Source organism: Dermacentor andersoni, chromosome 1, assembly GCF_023375885.2.
Source record: "Dermacentor andersoni chromosome 1, qqDerAnde1_hic_scaffold, whole genome shotgun sequence".
In the NCBI taxonomy this organism is placed as follows: domain Eukaryota; kingdom Metazoa; phylum Arthropoda; class Arachnida; order Ixodida; family Ixodidae; genus Dermacentor; species Dermacentor andersoni.
Genome location: NC_092814.1, coordinates 228,293,446 through 228,314,250, shown reverse-complemented (window position 1 = coordinate 228,314,250; position 20,805 = coordinate 228,293,446). Strand labels below are relative to the sequence as shown.

Genomic DNA, 20,805 nt, shown 5'->3' with positions numbered 1-20,805 from the left:
GCCATTTATTTCTCAGTTTATGGTGCACTAATTTCATGCAATTTTTGTAAGGAATTCTTGCTTTGATGAGTTATTTATCTCGAGCTTTCACTGCACATTCATCTGCTTTCTCATTTCCACAGATTTCGACGTGGCTCGGCACCCAGCAAAATTTTATGTTGTGTCCTTGTCTTGTGGCTTTTCTTATGTTATGTAGGATGTCGCCAAGTAATGGTGCAATTGCATTTCTTGGGTGAAGTTCTGTTAGCACACTTAGTGAATCTGCGTAAATGATGCTGTTCTCAAAGTTCTCATTTATTATTTTTTCCACGGCCAAAGAGACTGCGTAACACTCCGCAGTAAAAATGGATGCACACCGAGGTAGGCGTACCAGGTTTTCCTAATTGATTTGCATCGCAGCACTTCCGATGTAGCCTGCTGATTTGGAGCCACTGGTATAAAACGCTGTGTATTCTGCATATTTTTTGTTTAGTGCTAAATAATCTTGTAATATATGTTCATGTGGTATTTGCTTTTCTGAAAATGTGTTAATGTGAAGTCGCACACTGAAGGCTGGCAATAACAAGGCGGGAGTGGATCGGGCTTCCGGACTATCTGAGGCAATGTGCCTGTTATGTCTAATTGTTTGTATCTCTCCTTAAAGCGGAGAAGGAGTGGTCTTACTGCTTGGAGTTTGTTGGTAAACAGTGTTCGTGACAGGCACCTTGTAACTATTGGGTAACACATACCGTATTTACACGATTGTAAGTCAACCTATTTTTTTACATTTGAAAATCTGTAGTGGGGGGGTCGACTTACATACGAGACCAAAACATGGCACCGCCAAAAGAGCGAGACCAACGAGATATCAGGGGAGCTACAACGTAATTAAAATTTTATGTTTGCTCTATGGCCTTACCCATAGCTTTTCGCTATCCTGTGCGTTTGTTCGCTTTTCGGAAGGGTTTTTCAACATGCTTGAGAGTTTTACAGTGCACACAACACTCATGGGGGGGTGTCGATAGTTGATGGAAGTGCCGCTGTTCCATTCGCAGCGGCACCCTTACAACAGTGGCGCTTGCGGGGAGTTTTGATAGTTAATGGAAAAGCAGACACCGCTCATGTGTTTCTGCTTCCCTGTAGCTCTTAGTTCGACGCGTTCAACTTGACTGCCGGCTTCTATGCGCCGGCTACATGCTACTTCCATGCTTCCTCAGTCGTCATAAGTGCCCAGGCCCACTAAACATTCGGTGCTTGCTCACAGCAGCGTTCAAGAGGACTGCCATCCTTTTACACCGAAGAATCAAATCACTGTGCAGCGGGCCGCAAGTTCGATATTTCTGAACAGGTGGTGCGAGAGTGGCGACTGCAGCGAAGCAAAATTTTCACCTGTGACGGGAAGTGAAGAATTTCCCACGGGCCAAAGTCTGGACGCTTTACGGAGCTGTAGGCCAAGCTTGCGGCGTACATCACTGAAATGTGCGATCGGTCTCTGCCAGTGAAGTGCGACATGGTCATAAAACAAGCCTGGATCTTCGCCTTTTAAGGACCTGCTCCGCCATGAGTACAACGAGTGGCTGGCGACAGAAGACCATGAACAGGACCTGTCAAAAGGGCCTCCCTGATGGCTGCGCGTGGGTGGATGCATTCGGCGAGGGCTGCTGTTCCACAAGATGTCGTGGTGCGGTCATTTGCCAAATGTGGAATTTCGCTGGACGACGATGCGCTGTGGGCCCCTAGCAGCGATGACGATGGCAGCACTAGTGAGGACGAGTATTCCAGTGACCATGCCAGCTATCAATAAATTTTCGTTATCAAATGCATTCTTGGGTATGCTTTTCTTTTTTTTTTTCCCTGTCACCGCGATATGGGGGGGTCGACTTACATTTGAGTCGACTTACAATTGTTTAAATACAGTATGTTTCTGCAGTGAACAAATTTTTAGGATGCATGAGCATGTAAGCTGGTTCTTCTATCTGAAAGTGGTGGTCCATTGGTTTCTACATACAGACTATTTATAGGCGACTTCCTGTATGCACCAGTTGAAAGACGTAAACCTAAATTGTGTACTGGGTCCAGGCGGTTCAAGTATGACTTCCTTGCTGAACCATACACTATAGACCCATAGTCTAAGCCGGAGCGTATAACAGAACGATAAATTTGTAGAAGGCATACCCTATCAGAACCCCAGTGTTTGCATGAAAAAGTATGTTCAGAGACCGACATGCTTTCTTTTTCGGTGCATTGATCTGTAGAAAGAAGGAGAGTTTCTTGTCAAAAGTTATACCTAGAAATTTGCGCTCGTTTTGGAAAGGTAATTCGGTTTCGTTCAGGTGCAGTGTGGGGTCTGTCTGTACACCTCGTTTGAGTGAGAAAAGAATGGCCACTGTTTTCTGTGTAGAAAAGCGGAAACCATTTCTGTCTGCCCATGTTGTTAGTTTATTTATTGTTAGCTGTACTTGTCTTTCGCATGCTGATATGTTGGATGACGTGCAGGCTATCTGAAGACCGTCGAGGTAGACTGAATACATAATGGATTTTGGGATTATTTTGCTAATAGAATTAATTTTTATAGCAAAGAGTGTTGTGCTTAAAATACACCCCCAAGGTACTCGATTTTCCTGAACGAAATTCTTCGAAAGGGTTGAGCCTAGGCATACATGGAACAAACGGTTAGACAAGAAGTCTTTTAGGCAGTTCAACATCCTGCCGTGGATGCCAAGCTTGGCCAGATCTTTAAGAATCCCGAACCTTCAGGTTGTGTCATATGCCTTCTCTAAATAAAAAAAGACAGCAAGACAGTGTTGCTTGTGCATAAAAGCTTCTCGGACTGTATTTTCAAGATGAACTAGATGATCATTAGTGGAGGATGCCTTTTTAAAACCACATTGATGACTATCAAGAAGCTCACGAGCTTCTAGCACAAAGGTTAATCTAATATTCAAGACACTTTCAAAGGACTTCGCAAGACAGCTGGTGAGGGCTATAGGCCTATAGCTACCGGGGGAGGTTGGTAGTTTTTCAGGTTTCAAAATGGGAACAATAATAGCTTTCTTCCAGGCTTCGGGTATTTTTCCTGATACCCAAACTTTGTTAAAATACTTAGAAGGGCTTTTACGGCAGGTTCAGAGAGATTGGTTAGCATTTGATAATGTATTTTATCGGGGTCAGGTGCAGTCTGTTTAGCAGCAGACGGTACTCTGTGGATTTCTTGAACTGTAATTAAAGTATTGTAAGGTTAATTTCTACTGCCATCTATTTGTAGTCTGTTTCGCAGCTGTAGTTTTGAATTTTAGAGGTGATTCTGCATAGTGTGATGTACTGGAAGCTACTGAGAAATATTCATCCAATATGTTGGCCTGTTCTTCTGTACTTTTCTGTATACCAGGGGCTGTGTAAAGAGAAACTGTGAATGGGGAGTAGCTGTTATTTAGCTTTCGTACCTTCTCCCACATTTATTTTGATGTGGTTGAGCTGTTTATACAGCATGTAGCTTTGCCACGAAGACTTCTCGGCACTGCGGCGGATATATCTGGCTTTCGCTCTTGCTATTTTTAAATTTATAAAATTTTCTGCTGTCGGGTATCCGAGAAAATTCCCTAGGCTTTGTTTTGTTCTTCTTTTTTTTGCTTCTCTACATTCTTGTGTATACCAAACTTTGTGATGTTGTTTTACTACTCCAGAGGACTGAGGTATAGCTAGGTGTGCAGCGTCAATAATACAGATTGTGAAAGCTTCATTAAGTTTGTCTATGCTGAGATTATTTGAGACTATTTGTTCTAGGCTGGCTTTTTCTTGCAGCGCCCAGTTGGCTAAATGGAGCTTCCACCATCGTGGTTTTGTTTTGATTACTTCTGGTGAGGATGTTAAGCTTATCAGCACAGGTAGGTGATTGCTTCCATATAGGCTGTCTAGGTGATCCCATTTTAAATCTGTAATAATAGAGGGTGAACTAAAAGATAAATCAATACTGTTCATTTTCGTTGAGCTAGATGCACAATATGTTGGTTTTCCGGTGTTCAGTAGACAGAGGTTATTACTCAGTATAAGATCCTTAATAACTTGGCCTCCTGTATCGGTTCTGTCACTACCCCAAAAGCTGGAGTGCGCGTTAAAATCTCAGACTAAAAAATACGGCTCTGGTAACTGCTCTAAAAGGTCTTTCAATTCATGTATAGTTATTACAAGACGTGGCTCCAGGTATACGCAGCATAGAGTAATTGTTTTAAATGCGTGCAGGATGGCTGCCACAGCTTCTAATTTAGTTTTAGGGTGATATTCTTTAGCTGTGACCCCATTTTTAACTATAATAGCTACGCCACCTGAGAGCCTGCTTGCGTGCTCTCAGTCACGACGGAATACTTTATACTTTTTGAGTATGTTCTCATGTTTAGAACCTAAGTTTGTTTCTTGTAAACACAGGGCCACAGGTCAGAGTGTGGCTAGTATGTTTTTATGTCATTTAAGTTATGTAAGGTCCCCTACAATTCCAGTGTATGAAAGCCATTTTGTATTACGTGCGTGGAGTCGGAGAAGATCTAGGTTGTGTTTTCAGGCCCCTTGATTCGAAGCCTTTCTTGCGGCGAACTAAGGAGCCCTGCCGTTCACCCGACGTCTACAGCACAGGATTGCCTTGACTTGTGCCCATCGTATCCTCAGATACCGTATTTACACGATTGTAAGTCGACCACTTTTTTTTAAATTTGAAAATCTGAAGTGGGAGGTCGACTTAAAACCGAACCCAAAACATGGCACTGCCACAAAAGGGAGACCAATGGGAGCTACAACGTAGTTACAATTTTATGTTTGCTCTATGGCCCTACCCGTAGCTTTTCGCTATCCCGCGTGCTTGTTTGCTTTACAGAAGGGTTTTTCAACATTTTTGAGAGTTTTACAGTGCACACAACACTCATGAGGGGGTGTCAATAGTTGATGGAAGCGCCGCTGTTTCATTCACGGCGGCACCCTCAGAACGGCGGCGCTTGCGGGGAGTATCGGTAGTTTATGGAAGAGCAGACACCGCTCACGGGTTTCTCTTTGCCTGTTACGCTTAGCTTTCCGATGAAAAGCATTGGTTTGACACGTTCCACTTGACTGCCGGCTACGTGCTACTTCTATTCTTCCTCAGTTGTCATGAGTGCTCCAGGCCCACTAATCATTCGGCACTCGTTCACAGCCGCATTCAAGAGGGCTGCCATCCTTTACGCCGAAGAAACAAATCACTGCGCAGCGGGCCGTAAGTTCGATGTTTCTGAACGGGTGGTGCGAGAGTGACGACTGCAGCAAAGCGAAATTTTCACCTGTGACGGCAAGTGAGGAATTTCCCACGTGCCGAAGTTTGGACGCTTTTCGGAGCTGTAGGCCAAGCTTGCGGCGTACGTCACTGAAATGTGTGATCGGTCTCTGCCAGTGAAGTGCGACATGGTCATGAAACAAGCCTGGATCTTCGCCTTTTAAGGATCTGCTCCGCCGTGAGTACGAGTGGCTGGCGGCAGAAGGCCGCGAAATTACGCCACCCAGACCTGTCAAAAGAACCTCCCCGACGGCTGCGTGTGGTTGGGTGCATTTGGCGTGGGCTGCTGTTCCACAAGATGTCGTGGTGCGGTCGTTTGCCAAATGTGAAATTTCGCGGGACGACGATGCGCTGTGGGCCCGTAGCAACGATGACGATGGCAGCACTAGTGAAGACGAGTAGTCCAGTGACCATGTCAGCTTCTAATAAATTTTCGTTATCGAATGCGCCCTTGGGTATGCTCTCCTTTTTTTTTTTTCCTGTCACGCGATATGGGGGGGTCGACTTACATTCGAGTCGACTTACAATCGTGTAAATACGGTACAGTGGACGTCCATGCTGGATGCACGGGTATGTTCAAGTTGGGCCTCGCCGTGTAGGGAGAGGCCTTGGGGCCTGCTGACCTGGGGGTCCGCACAGCCTACTTTCGAGGGAGTGGTGCAATGCTAGCTGCGTCCACTGTGGGAGCAGGAGGCTCTGCCCCAGCCTCACTGTGTGTGACCTGGGCAGGCTTTGAAGGCCACTCTGTTTCCGTGCCCTGTTGCAGCACAACGGAAAAGTGTTTGTTTTGCACCAACGAAAGTCGCTTCCTTGCTTTCCTGAGAGTGGTATTTTCTTTTTCTTGTTTCCATGTTGGGCAGCCACGCGAGTAAGCAGGATGACTGCCCTCGCAGTTTATACAGAGGTGCAATTCAACTTCGCAGTTGTCTGAAGGGTAGTCATGGGAAGCACACTTAGCGCATGTGGTTTGGCCCCGGCAGTTCTGTGAGCCGTGGTCGTACCTTTGGCATTTAAAACAGCATCACGGGTTGGGTATGTACGGTTGAAGTTTCAGTTTGGTGTAGCCTACCTCCACAGAGTCAGGTAGTATGCTCAATGAAAATGTTAGGACGAAGTGCTTTGTTTTGATTTCCTTGTTTTCTTGTCCGATTTTTATTCTGTACACATTTGTGACATTTTGTTCTTTGAGTCCGTTTAGCAGTTCTTCTTCAGTCACATACTTTAGGTCATCGTCAGAAATGATGCCACGAATGGTATTCAGTGATCGGTGAGGGCTGATAGCTATGAGAATGTCCCCAAAGGCTGTTACTCCTGAAAATTTCTCATACTGATGTTGGTACAGCAATTCTAAAAGAAGGTCCGCATTTGCTAGTTTCTTTATTTTATATCCTTGTCCAATGGCGTAGCTTAGGCTCCTCATAACATTGAAAGGAGAGACATGTTGTGCAGTAATTTGAGTGCTCACTATGCATAACATGTAGTCTAGGAAAGTTGTTTTTGTTTTTCACAAAGAACTGAGCAGTGACATCGGTGCGCCCCCTCTTGTTAGGAGGGCGATCGGTAGAAGCAAAAGAACTAGCCCTAAAAATTATGTCTTTTTCGACCATGGTACCAGCCGCCCACCGCAGAGCTCAACGAGAGGACGGGATAGGCGCTTTCAGGCAAGACTTGCCCACGCCAGCTGTATACTGCGGCTATTACCCAATATGGCATAACTCAGGGTAGTTAGCTACACAAGGTTAACCCTAGCCGCCAGGAAAGGAACAAACAAGAAGGGAGGAAGAGACGGGAGAGTAGAGAGAAAGAAGATAAAAGTGAAAGATGGAGAGGAGGATAGAAAAAGGTGACTGCCGATTTCTCCCTTTCGGGTCAGGCCGGAGGTGCCGTCTATGTGAAGCAGAGGCCAAAGAGGTGTGTTGCCTCCGCCGAGGGGTCTTAAAGGTCCGAACACCCAGCATCCGCTCAACCCCCAGGATCCTCCTTTCCCCAGACACTGCTAAGCTGCACACGACTACACGCGGAAGGGTCCAACCCTTGTGTGCTCGGGTACGTGGTGTCACAACACACCAAACGCTTGCTTACGCAGACGCCCCTGCGGGGTGTCAAAAGATTGGCGCTGCTGATCCTGAATCTCAGTCTGCATTAGACATGTATTCAGGTGTTTTACTAACATGCATAAACCACAAAATACATTACTGAAAACTTCAGCATGAATATAAAAGGCCCCATTGCAGGCAACAGCCTTCTTCAATGATAAATAAATGCATACATTAACACCGATTCATCAGTAGGCTTACATGGTTATTTCATTTGTCCACACACCTATTTTAAAGCAGTTGCTGTAAAATAAAGTGCCATAGAAACATCTTAATATGGGCAAGTGGATTCAGCTTTAATCTTTTCAGTTTCTTTTAACCTTTTCAGCATAAAGAGCCAATCATGAAAAAATGCAGTGAAAGAAATGTAACAATTTGTAAAAACCTACTTTTTCAGCACAGCACAGGTTCGTTGAATTTGATTCTCGCTTGCACAACAACATTTCTCACATTTAAGCTCTTTTAGGATGGACTCGGCTAGAAAAGTGTCGAATCCGCAAAAGTGTGAATCTAAAACAATGTAGTACAACATACTGAGTGTTTACACAAAGATTGCCAAGAATTTTCAAAGATCGCCTGTGGCATATGGCACAATTCTAATCCTTCAGCTTGATTACTCAAAGAGGTGAGCATTACTTGCACAAGAAATTGTAATGCATAATTGACTCATTACTAAAGTTCACTAATTAAATTTTTAACTAATTACCATATGGCACATACTGCAATTTACACATTGTAGCCGGGAAGTTCATAAGGTGGATCAACTTGGCACAAATTCTAAGGACAACACCAATTATAAGCAGTATGGAACACATCACATTAGTGCATTATCGATTGAAAAGCCACATGTCAAAGCCACGTTGCAGGAAATTGTGATTTAAAAAGTGAAATTATAAGATTTAACATCCAAAAACTGCATTTTTGGTTACAAGGGACATCGTAGTAGGGAGCTCCAGTTTAATTTTGACCACCTGGGGCACATTCACGTACACGCAGAACATGGTACATGAGAATTTTTGCATACCGCCTCCACTGGAATTTTGCTACTGCAGCTGGGAATTGAACCTGCAATCTCATGCTAAGTAGCATAATGTCACAGCCACAGGGCCATCATGGAAATTGTGAATTGGTGACCATATTTAATCAGTTTGTCTACATTCAATTTTCTGTATTTTTTTGCATTTAAGGCAATGTTTTAGGAAATTGTGAATTTGCTGTTAACTCTTTCTTATGTTCATTCTTTAGCTATTTCCATGCAATGTATGTATATTTCTTGTTATAGTGGCAATAAGCTTTTATAGGTGTGTTTTCCCCTTCTGTTTTAATGTTTTAAGGGCACTGCACGACATTCTGAATAAATAAAATCTTTTAAATTGACTAAAAGCTTCCGTTTTTTGACGATGACACAGATATTACTGTTACAGTGCACATTACTGTTTAGCACCAAAACAGCAAGATATGCAGTTTAAAGACAGTAGTGCCATTTTGAAAACAAGGGCTACGCGGAATCCTTGGGCAACCTCCTACAGAAGAGCACATACCTCAAGAAAATAAAAAACTGAAACATTCAAATTAAAGCATGATAATGTCTTTTCTTTTTTTAACTACAGTGAAATCAACACACGAGACATTTTAAAAAAAGAATGATTGTTCATGATATTTGTATCATTCAATTCAATGAAAATTAGCCAAATCACTTTTTTCGCTCACTTCCGAGTTCCAGTTAAATGAAATGCACTGTATGTGGCCTTGACAGCCTTCTAACTATTCCCCTCTAGCTTTCACTGATGAGGCTTATACTAAGTGCACTCCAAGGGCACATTGGATAATGCAACTCTCAATGAAAATAATTGAATTGAATTATGGGGTTTTACGTGCCAAAACCACTTTCTGATTATGAGGCACGCCGTAGTGGGGACTCCGGAAATTTTGACCACCTGGGGTTCTTTCACGTGCACCTAAATCTAAGTACATGGGTGTTTTTTTGCATTTTGCCCCCATCAAAATTTGGCCGCCGTGGCAATTAAAATAGTGAAAGCTTAAAACTTACTCCTTGCAGGGAGCACTTGCCACAGAATCCACACCTTCTGCAAGTGAACATGGAAGTGAAGCAGCAGTTGAAACTAGAAAGCACCACTTGCATATCATACAACTACAGCTGAAGTCCGTTATATAGATTTAAATAATATATATATATATGAACCTGGAGGCAATTTATGGCTTTCATTCTTGATTCCCTTTTCTGATAAATTCACAACATAGAAAACTTGTCAATAGCACCCAAGCAGCCCGACACACTGCTTCTAAACTCAACAAAAAGCCAAGTACTCCTGGCTTCACAAGAGTACTTAAGCAACCACAGCTTTTCTTCTATAAAGGTTCCTTAAAGCTTAACTGCGAATGCCCTATAAGCCAACTAAAATGAGCAGGTTGTGGAAGAGATTGTAGAGACAAAAAATGAGACAAATCACCTCCTTCCTGGTCTCTCCTGAGCACTTTAAAGAGGCTGATCACGACGTCTTTCGCCCTGTCCACAACATTCTTGGAAGCAGACCGTTCAGTTGAAGCTGGTTGAAAAAAAAAAAAAAAGAAACAAACAAAAGTTTCACAGTGCAGAAAGTCATAGAGGCAACCTGCATAATCAGTTGTGTCATGCAAGATTTACAGCCGCCGCCTATAAGCAAAATTGTTATTAACCCTTCTACTGAATGTTTTTGTGACTAACACTTTGTTTATTGAATCTGCTCGATTTATCAAAAGCTTTGTCAACAATTTGCATCGTTATGTACACGACTGTGCACATTGTAAAGATACATTCATTATGATGGATTCATTTAAAATTAGGCATTTTTGTTTAATTTACCCGAATCTTGTGCTTCTGCTCTGGCAATCCACACGTTTGCAGCACCATCTTACTAAAGAAGCATTAAATATGTGCCAAAACAAACACATGGTCATGCCTGTGGCAATGCCAGCATGTCACCGCAAATAAAAACATTTTCTGCTTTTCTAGAATGCCCTGCAACATTTATAAATTTTGTCATACATGTGAAATTCTTCAGACTGTACACACAACAAAGCATATTGCTTTGCTCTTATAAGTATCTGGCAGTAGCAGAATTATGGCATTATCACAAATGTGTGCAAAGTGTGATAATGGATGTGTAGTGATGTCACTCATGTAAAAAAATAAACCATGTTTGTTTTTCCCAACCTTGTCATTTTGGTTCACGTAAAGAATGTTTAGAGTGGGAGCAAAAAAAAAGGCAAATGGCATCCAAAAGGATTAATGGAAGAATATGCTGAAGCAAGAGACTTCAGTGGGCACTGCTTGTAGTAACAAACTTAAGCACTGCGAAACAGACACTTGTCAGGTTGTCAAAAACAATTAAATCTTCGCTTTAGTTAGTAGTACAAGGCTGCCTCCTCATGCGGCACACCTCACTGCAAGTGCTGTTTTGGTGAAGTATTCATTCTCAAAATTGTTAATTGCACAGACTTTTTCAACGAGAACAGGACCGTGGTGCTGCTGTGCCAACATCTGCTGTGCTCTGATAAAATAACCTATCGGCAGGGCACATGAGAAGTCTTGCAATACTGTGAAATGAACAGTTCCTACAGATGGTGTTCAACAGTAGTAGTTAATAAACATGACCTTGTTTACAAGATTCCTTTGTGGCTGCAAACAGAAAACAAAGTAGTTTTTCACCTTCTTCTTCATCATCGTCCTGAGCACTAGGATCCCGAGGCTTCTCAACCAGCTGCTCATAGTCGTCAATCATAGATGTACCAAAAACACGCACCAGGCTCAGAGGGCAGTAGTGCTCCGATCCATAACGGCTCAGCAACTCAACCTGCATCAAGGCCCACCAAAGACTTAATAGAGTAGCTTATATAGCTTGTAATGTAAATATGATATACACAATAGCATTCACAATTAAATGTTAGTTATAACTCTTGTCTAATAATGCTATTCTAAAACTAAGATTGAAAGCTGCATTAATGCAGACTCTTATTTAACTACAACAAGTCTGTCATATTAGCTGTGTGCAATTAGTACCTAGAAATTGTCACCTTTCAGATGGTACCCTTTTCAGTATATTTACTGAATCTTGCACCTCTGGTACTGAACAAAAGTCCTGGAACTCTTGTAATGTGGCACAGCTTCACCAATGTTTTTTTTAAAATATCAGTAGATTTAAATCGACAATTTCAATTTCAGGAATAAAATGAAATATAATAGAGCTAAGTATACTAATTATGGAGGTTAAGAAACAAGTGGCATCAATTTCTTGGTAAAAAAGAAACCAAAGGTAGAGACATGTGAACAGATGCGTTGTCTTGATGGAACATCCAGAACTGTTCCTTTCAGAGCTTGCTGTCCTTTCTTTCCCACTGCTGCATTAACTTTAATTAATGAGCTCCAGTTAATATCCCCTGTTGACTACCTTTTACTATGCAAGAAACTGGACACATATGGCACCTTGAGAATATATTTTTAAAAGAAGCTTTTTTCCGACAGGCTTTCATCGTCAAAAGAAATGAAACATTAAAGCATTTCCTCTAATGCAAGCTGTAGTCTTGCCTAAAGACAAGTGGTGTTTTTAACAGCTAGTGTGTCTGTGTAAAGAATCTAAGTTTTGTGCAGAATTTCACACAAATCTGCTGCTCCTCAATCTTGCCTATTGCAGCCTGGCAAAGAACAATCAACAAATGTTTACGCAAACAAACATAATGCAACAAGAACAAACAAAGCTCAACTGAAGATATTTACAGCGGGATAAGTACACAAGACAGGCCGCTAAAGGTCTGTAGAAGATGCATCTTCACTGTGCTGTGTTATGGTCTGGACTCGCACAATGATACCACACCCAAAATGTCTCATGTTTTTTTTGATGGTTTCTCCCGTCCTGCCTTTTTGTTGAAATGAGAGAGAATGTCACATATTTACAGAAGCATGCATATTACTGAAGTCAATACGCACAGAGCTTGGTTAACCGAGCACAAAATGGAGCTGTGAACTAAACCTACTGTATAAAGGCCATGGGCACTATATGTATGATGCCGTTCTTCTTGCTCCGTTCAAACACTTTGCACAATAAATGGATCAAATCATAGCTGCACTAGTGGACTGTCTTTCTGGCACTATAGTGACAAAGAAACGAAGTTGGAAAACATATGTTGTCCAGTGTACTGCTCTGTTTGAGGGCTTCGTAAACAGCTTACTAGATGAAACAATAAGGCCACGCTGCCTTGAGTGAACAAAAAAGCCTAAATGCCCAGTTGCTATCTCTGCCTCATCCTGGATGTTTCATTTTGTCCCTTGCAGTACACGATCACCCAACTTAAGAACAACTTTAACTGCAGAAATATTGCATCACAGCACTGGTGAAGCTGCACTATTTTTTATTAGGCCAAGTCCAATGTGGGTAGGTTCAGTTTGGCAGTGCCAAAACAAGAATGACACCAAAGTTACCTTGATGTATTTTCCATACGCTTCTGAATGGAGCTCAAAGCTCTGGACCACTTTCTGGTCAAGTGCTGTGAAAATGCCAAGTGGAGTCCAGTCCCTTGTAGGATACCTGTCACTCATCAGCACTGCAAACTCTTTAGGCATCGAAGAGAACAGCTCAAAATTGGCTATGTCAACCTGGTCAGGGGAGGGTAAAAAAAAAAGTACAATTGAGGGTTCTTTCCCATACTTCCCCTTTCACTCAGAATGGTTTCAGAAACACGCAGCCCCCTGCCCAACCCCCGGAAAAAAAGAAGGGCAGGCTTTGGTAATAAATACAAAGCTGGTGACAACACATACATCATGAATGCTTTTATGCACATGTTACGAGTTTACTATAAAACTATTACACACTTTATTTCATAGAGTGTCATGCATAGGTCCCTCCTCTCAAGCCACAGCTTTTAGTTTATGGCATAAGCTCCACCTTACTAGGTGCTACATCATCCAGTAATACAAATGTTGTCTATGCCAAGTAGCTTTAAGTCAGTACCATTCCCACATCTCTTTCTGTACCTGGTTCATTCGTGCCCTTGGTTCATTCCAGTGCACCCTCTGCAATAATTGTGGCAGGCTTGAGGCCTACATTCGGTACAATACTAGTTGCATCTTCTAGAACACAGCCACACCCTTCACACATCTTGACAAACAGGTGCACTGGTTTACCAGAATTAAGTGCCTCGTTGTCAAGCCACCACACAATAAGTGCATGCAGGGTGCACAAATGCATCTGTCTTGTGGGTCCAGTAAAAAAAGACAACATAGACATTGGGCTTGAGGGGAATCATCCCCTGATTAGCATACTCAAAACAACAGCATCAAGAACAGGTAAGGCACACAAACTATAATAATGAAATTTTAAAGAAAACTAATGAAAGTATTAACAGTACCATGAAAAATGTAAACATAAAGCTAAAACAGCTTGCTAAACAAAACATAATAAAAAGAATGTGAAAGACAAATTTAATACTTTTACAATAGTTAAAGAAAAAAGTCAGTCAAGGTACTGGTGTCTCTATGAGCAAAGCACAAGTGAATTAGGAAATATGTCAGAAAGCTGTAATTTGTTGAGAAGTGATGGCAGGCAATATTTAAATCTCTGACACCTATAACTTGTCCTGCAAAAATTAATATACCATGACGGGTTATGATGTAGATGTCTTGTGCCTGTTTTCAATTAATGCCACAAGGTCCTGCATGAGGTATTGATGTGCTCTTTTCTTAATGCAGTATAGAATGTAGCCGATAGAATTGCTCTCCTAAGTGACACCAGTCACTAATTTGACATCCGATAGGCAGAAATGGGCAAAAATGTGGAGTGATGTCACTGCGACTGACTGGGAAGTGCAATCTTCAATATATGTTTGTAAATTACAGGGCATACGCAAAGTGTCAGACCTTGGTACTAAATAATGCCCATAAAGGCCTCCACTAGTGATTCAATGAATTTAAAAACAATACATAATACTGTGTCAAGGCTCCTTTAAGACCTCACAGTAAATGTCTGATAGTATGAAATAGAACTGGCTTCCTTCGTACCTGAGAAACTTGGATCATTTCACACAGCTCTATGACGAACCAAATCTTGGCTTTGCATGGGTTGAGCATGTACTCATCCATCTGCTCACTAAGGACACGTCCTGCTCCATCAGCTTCTGCATTGGTTGCAAGCACCTTGGCACCGCATTCGTAGGAGGCATAGTTACGCCGGCTCTTGCTCCCGGTTGGCTTTTTCTTAGGTGGACTACTTCGTACTTCAGGTAGTTGTTCCCCTTTAAAATTAAAGGGGGAAAAATTGAAACAGTCTTCAGACTTTGCAGTAAACTGCATAGAGCATAGCCCAATAAAATGACGATGATGATGAAAATTTTAACATTATATATCATCACATCACAGCTAAGTATACACATCCTAATAATATGATACATACATTACGTTAGAAGTGTACCCTACTCATATGCTGACGCTTGTAACACAGCTAAGGTATTCGCCCGCCCTTAGCAGAAACGTGCCGTATTAAGATAGTAGTGAAGACAAATGCAGCAGTTTCCACATTATACCCGCCATGTGTTTCTATGTCATTGGCAGCTAAGCACGCCCATCTCTGTTTCTGTCCCCTCAAAGTGGACATGGCTACGTTATTGCTGCAGACTTGCCGATATTAACAATATTATTTATTACTGATACAGAAGAAACTGTTTCAATGCGCATAATGTACTTATGAAAAGAAAAAAAATTGCGTTCGGCGCGTTTGGCTTGCTCCGCCGGCTGACATTTTTGTTTTGGTGTCCCGCACTGTTACAGCGGCAGCCGCCTGTTTGTTCACCTGTTGTCATCCCGCAGCAAATGCGGGATGAAAAAATTTTTTCTTTTCGCAGGAAATTTACCTGCGTAATGAACTAACCCCTGAATTTGCGGCAATTTTTTTGACAAAAATGTGCGATCATTATGCGAGTAGATATGGTATTTCACACCAGACCTTTAAGGCAACTCTTCCCAAAATCCAGATGTTAAAATCGAGGTCTCAATAAGATGAGAGTCGGCTCATACATTAAATGGCAACTTTGTTCTTTTTTTTTTTAAGTGTCTATAGCGGGAGAACCTAATTACATTCTTGTCAACACATATAAACATTATATTCCTTTAAATACTCACGTACAGAGAGGAGCTGCCGTTGGGCACAGAGAATCAACAAAAATGCCAAAGCAAGTGAGTGTGGAGCAACAATGCTATAAGGAAACATTTTCCCAACTAGCCCTGCTTCAGTAGTTCAAGATTTCAACATGTCTTCGCAAGCAAAATTTCCACTTACCACCTTTCTCATGCTCTGCCAACATCTTCTGCTTCCATTCCACAAAAGTGGGCATTTTTTCTGAAGACTCCTTGCGATCATGGTCACTACTTTCGTCCCCTTCTTTCTTCAGCATGTTGTCAGGCAGCTCGTTTGTCTCCACTGCTGCAGGTGTAGAGGCCGGTACAGAGCTTTCTTCTTCCAGTTCTATGGGTTCCCTTGTATTAGTGTTATCTGGGCTCTGTGATGCCTGATATTGCTTGGCTCCTGGCAAGACTGGTTCCACAGTATTTCTAAGTTTCAAAAGTGAAGTTGAATAAACAAATTTATCCTTAGACTGTACATTCATTTAAGTACAAAGCTATACACACTTATTCCTTTGGTATGAACACGATATAACTCTGAGTGAGGTCTTAAAAATGCAAATTATGGGCAATTTGCAAATTCTGAAAGATTTACAGAAACTGCAATTAAATCTTTACAAAATTCAACCGTTTACAGAATATTCAAATTTTTCTTCATTTTAAAATTTCAGCCATTTGTAGTAGTTTTGATGATGATTATTATCCAAAACATTACTAATTAGTAGACAAATGTCTCCAACCCAAAATATCAAATCTGCTCCAGATGCATCTGTGGTGCTAATACAACTTAAGGAAAATTCACATTTCCCAGTGCCACAAATGCATCTCTGTGGTTTAAGTAAGATTATAGTAATTCCTCTTAATTAACACAGTTTTCAATTATATTGCCACGCTAAAGCGACAGCAAGGACAGAAGAAGAAGAGGACAAAGTGCGCTTGTCTTTGAAACGGCTCTATGTCTGCGCAGCAACCATTCTCCCCTTTTCATCAATTCATCTTTAAATAAATGCATCCAATCATAACAGTTTTCGGGGAAGGTGCAGGGTAAAACAATGGCGCAGCCGAAGAACGACGCATACCGATTTCAGAGGCGCAATCCATGGAGCTTTGCCGAAGTCACCGAATTGCTGATCTGCCACCATAAATGGCTTCCAACAGCAACAACCCACCGCTGTCTTCTAGCGTCCCATGGCAGCCCTAAATCAAGCAAAGAACCTTCGCCAGAAAAGCCGGGGAAGACGTGGACAGATGGCTCAGCTTTTACCAATGAGCCAGTCGGTTCAATGGCTGGAATGCTACCGCCCAGCTGAACAACATTGCATTCTTCCTCAAAGGAACATCTGTGTGGCTTGAAAACCAGGAAGAAGGCATGACAATGTGGGAGAAGTTCGTAGATGAGGTTAACAAATGCTTCGGATATCTGGCAGCTAAAAAGAAGCATGCAAAGCGAATGCTAATGCAGTGAGCCAAAGTTCCTGGTGAAACCTGCACGACGTACATCGAAGGAGTGCTCAAGTTGTGCAAAGCCCTGGATCCTCAGGTGACAGAAGAGGACAAAGTTGGCCATCTTCAAAAGGGATCACCGAGGATGCGTACCAGTTCGGCGTTGGAAAAGACAGTTTGGAGTCCGTAAGTGATGCCTTGAAAGCTCGGAGCATCACACCAAAATTCAGCCACCTGACCAGCATAACTAACGTTGTCAGAGTTGACGTGGTCCCAGCTCCATCAAACCTCACGTCAGTGATTCAGCAAGTGGTGCGTGAAGAGCTTGACCAACATGAGGCTATTTCCCTCTCAACTCCTCGGGTTCAAGAGCATTTTTCTTCCTGTGACTTCGGTGAGGCATCCATCACCACCGCCTCCGTAGATGCCTACAACTTTGCGCCTCTTTCAAGAGTGCCAAACCCTATTATGAAGGCACACTCCAGTTATCAGTTCCAAAACTGTTACTGATACAGACCAACTGCACAGTTTCTCAAGAGTGTGATGGTTGTGCCAGTTATCCTAGTCTCAACATCGCACTTTAACTGATGACACGTTGCACAAAGCCCGAGCGCTCGGGGCTGGCCCTGGTGGTCCTGAAAACTCGCTGCAGTTTCTAAAGCTTATCAACAAGTCACTGTCTTCAGAAAAACGTCGAGTCCTGGTTGGCGTCCTTACTAAACCTGCTTCATTGTTTGATTTCACTGAGAACGCTAACAAAGTTAACATTCCAACTATGCAGGCTCGCCACAGGATTGACATGGGGTCTGTGCATCCCACAAGGCAGAAGCCTTACCGTGTGTCCACATCGGAGCACAAGATCATCGCTCAGCAGGTCGACAACATACTAGTCAAGGGCGCCATCCAAGATGCCTCTAGCCCTTGAGCTGAGCCGGTCATCCCCGTGAAAAAGAATGATGGGTCCTGGAGTTTGTGTCGATTACCGGCGTCTCAATTCTGTGATGAAAAAGGATGTGTATCCACTTTCCCGTATTGAAAACGTTATCGACTGTCTTCATTCCGCATCCTACTTTTCATCTGTGACCCTCCGAATGGGCTACTGGCTACGGGCTACCCATGCATTTAGCCGACAAAGAGAAAATTGCTTTTGTGACCCCACACTGTTTGCTTGAACTCAATGTCATGCCGTTTGGTTTCTGCAATGCACCTGTGACATTTGAAAGGTTTGTGAACACGGTACTGCGCGGCCTGACATGGGAGATTTGTTTGTGTTACCTTGACGTTGTCATCATTTTTGGCCGCACTTTTGCAGAGCACAACTATCGACTTGACGTTGTTTGGACGTGGCTTGAACAATCTGCCCTTACCCTCAACTAAAAGAAATGTCTCTTTGGCCAACGAGAGGTGCTAGTAGTTGTACATCTAGTGGACAAGCAGGGTATGCGACCAGACCCACAAAAGGTCACTACAGTTAGTGACTTAAAACAACCGCAGTCACAATGCAAGCTGAGGAGTTTCTTGGGTCTTTGCTCATACTTCTGACGTTTTGTGCCGAACATTGCCGATACTGCCTACCCTCTGACTTCATTGCTGTGCAAGGATAAGCCTTTCACCTGGACAGTGGATTGCAATTCCTTGTTTTGTCAACTGAAGTTTCTGCTCTCTTCCAGACCCATACTTTGTCATTTTGACCCCTCAGCAACAACAGAATTGCACACCGATGCGAGTGGAATTGGCCTCGGCGTCATCCTTGTCCAGCATTTTAGTGACACCGAGCATGCCATTGCTTATGCCGGCTGTCCATGAGCAAGGCTGAACAGAATTACACCGTCACTAAGCAAGAGTGCCTCGCTGTCGTTTTTGCAGTCCATAAGTTTCGCCCATGTCTCTGCAGGTGCCGCTTTACTATCGTTACTGATCACCATTCACTATGTTGGTTGGTTGGTTCATCTCCATGACCCGTCTGGCTGCCTTGCTTGATGGGCGCTACGTTTGCAGGAATTTGATTTTACAGTCCGTTACAAGGGTGGCTGCCATCATGCGGACACTGACTGTCTTTCGAGGCTCCTTCTACCAACAACTGCATGTCTGACAACTGCATGTCTGACAACTGCATGTCTGACAACTGCAACTGACAATTTCTGTGAGTTTCTGGCCGCCATCGACAACATTCTTTTTTCCGACCTGGCCACCTTCCGGGAAGAGCAGTGCAACGACCGCAGCCTGGATGCCCTCTTCGCCTCAGCTGCTCAGCCGACAAGTAACAATGGCTTTGTTGTCCCAAGATGGCCTGCTCTACAAAAATAATTATGCGGCTGATAGTGCCCACCTCCTCTTCGTAGTCCTTAAGAATTTGAGAACACACATGCTCTGTGCTATGCACGATGACGTGACCGCTGGGCACCTGGGTTTCACCAAAACACACCACCACATTCAAGGCCAATTCTGCTGGCCTAGTAAGCAAGAGAATACGGAAATGTATGTGAGCAGCTGTAATAAGTGCCAGCAATTCGTGTCCTAATACTGCTCTGGTTGGACTCCTTCACCCTGTGGCACCATCGTCATCTCTCGAAATGGTTGAAGTGTGTCTTCTCGGCCCATTCCCATGCTCAACAAATGACAACCATGAAATTATAGTCTGCATCGACCATCTGATGCATTATGGTGAAACAGCAGCAATGCCAACGGACATGGCTATTGATGTTTGGAGCTTCCTCCTGTCCTCTGTCATACTGTGTAATGGACCCCCTCGTATTATTGTGAACTATTGTGGTCACCAGTTCGTGGCTGATGTAGTCGAACAGCTGTTGTATCTCTGTGCTTGTCAGTTACGCCACACAATCCTGTATCACCTGCAGACAAATGGTCTCATTGTGCGCACTAACAGAACTTTGACCAACATGCTTTCAATGTACGTCAATTCCAGGCACAAAAATTGGGATGACATTTAGCCTTTTATTGCATATGCCTACAACACTGCAAAGCATGAGACCACTGGCTATCTTTTATCTCCTTCATGTTCAACCACCCCATAGCTTCCTTGACACTATTCTGCCTTTTACTTCTGCATTCGCCAAGGTTCTCTACCATGCTGAGGAAGCATGCCGCACAGCTGAGCTCCGCACATTGGCGTCCCAGGACCACTCCAAGATCAGCTACAATTCACGGCATAAGAATGTGTCGTATGACAAAGGGGAGATAGTATGGCTTCGGACCCCACTTCTCAAGTGCGGCCTATGCCAGAAGTTTTTCGTTCATTACATCGGACCTCTCATCATCACCGATCGCCTAAGTGATGTGACCTATTGGATTGCTCGTCTCGTGTCTAATGGCTACCATTCTAAGAAGAAGCAGCTTGTTCACGTCACCCGCCTGAAGCGCTGTCGTCCCTGCGACTCTGAGTGCACATAGCAGTTACTCGCCCAGCGGACTTGTCTGCATGCATCCCATCATAACAATATATTAGGAGGCAGTTTGTCACTGACAAACTTCAATTAATGTGTCTGCTGTGCTGCCTCTCTGAATGAAGAACTGCTGAATAAAACACTGAAGCAGTGGGCAAAGGAATGCAAAATAGGCCCAACACTTCCCTTCTCGATTTTCTCACCTAATCCTTGAAACTCACAACATCATTGTAACATCATGAATTCCATAATATCTTCACACATTTGGTTCTTCATTGTGCAGAAAATGTTAACAAATGTCACCAGGTGGAGTTTCTTAGTTTGTTTATATGTGATGTAATCCTTTTAGTTCAGTAGCCAATTATCTAACCTAAAAAGAGATGTAATCAAAATGTCTGACATTACAGGAAACTGGTGAGAGAA

General features: G+C 43.0%; 1 protein-coding gene across 5 annotated transcripts in view; it reads right to left on the bottom strand.

The window, feature by feature from the left end:
- Positions 1-20,805, bottom strand: part of LOC126548526 (SUN domain-containing ossification factor) — a 159,897-nt gene that overhangs the window by 32,509 nt on the left and 106,583 nt on the right. For all 5 annotated transcript variants that reach the window (XM_050196747.3, XM_055063335.2, XM_055063334.2 and 2 more), the window contains exons 6-11: positions 15,693-15,964; positions 14,420-14,652; positions 12,845-13,018; positions 11,078-11,222; positions 9,840-9,935; positions 9,419-9,455 (exon numbers count right to left, since the gene is read on the bottom strand). In XM_050196747.3, the coding sequence (XP_050052704.1) occupies positions 9,419-9,455; positions 9,840-9,935; positions 11,078-11,222; positions 12,845-13,018; positions 14,420-14,652; positions 15,693-15,964 (957 nt within the window). The remainder of the gene's footprint in view (positions 1-9,418; positions 9,456-9,839; positions 9,936-11,077; positions 11,223-12,844; positions 13,019-14,419; positions 14,653-15,692; positions 15,965-20,805) is intronic.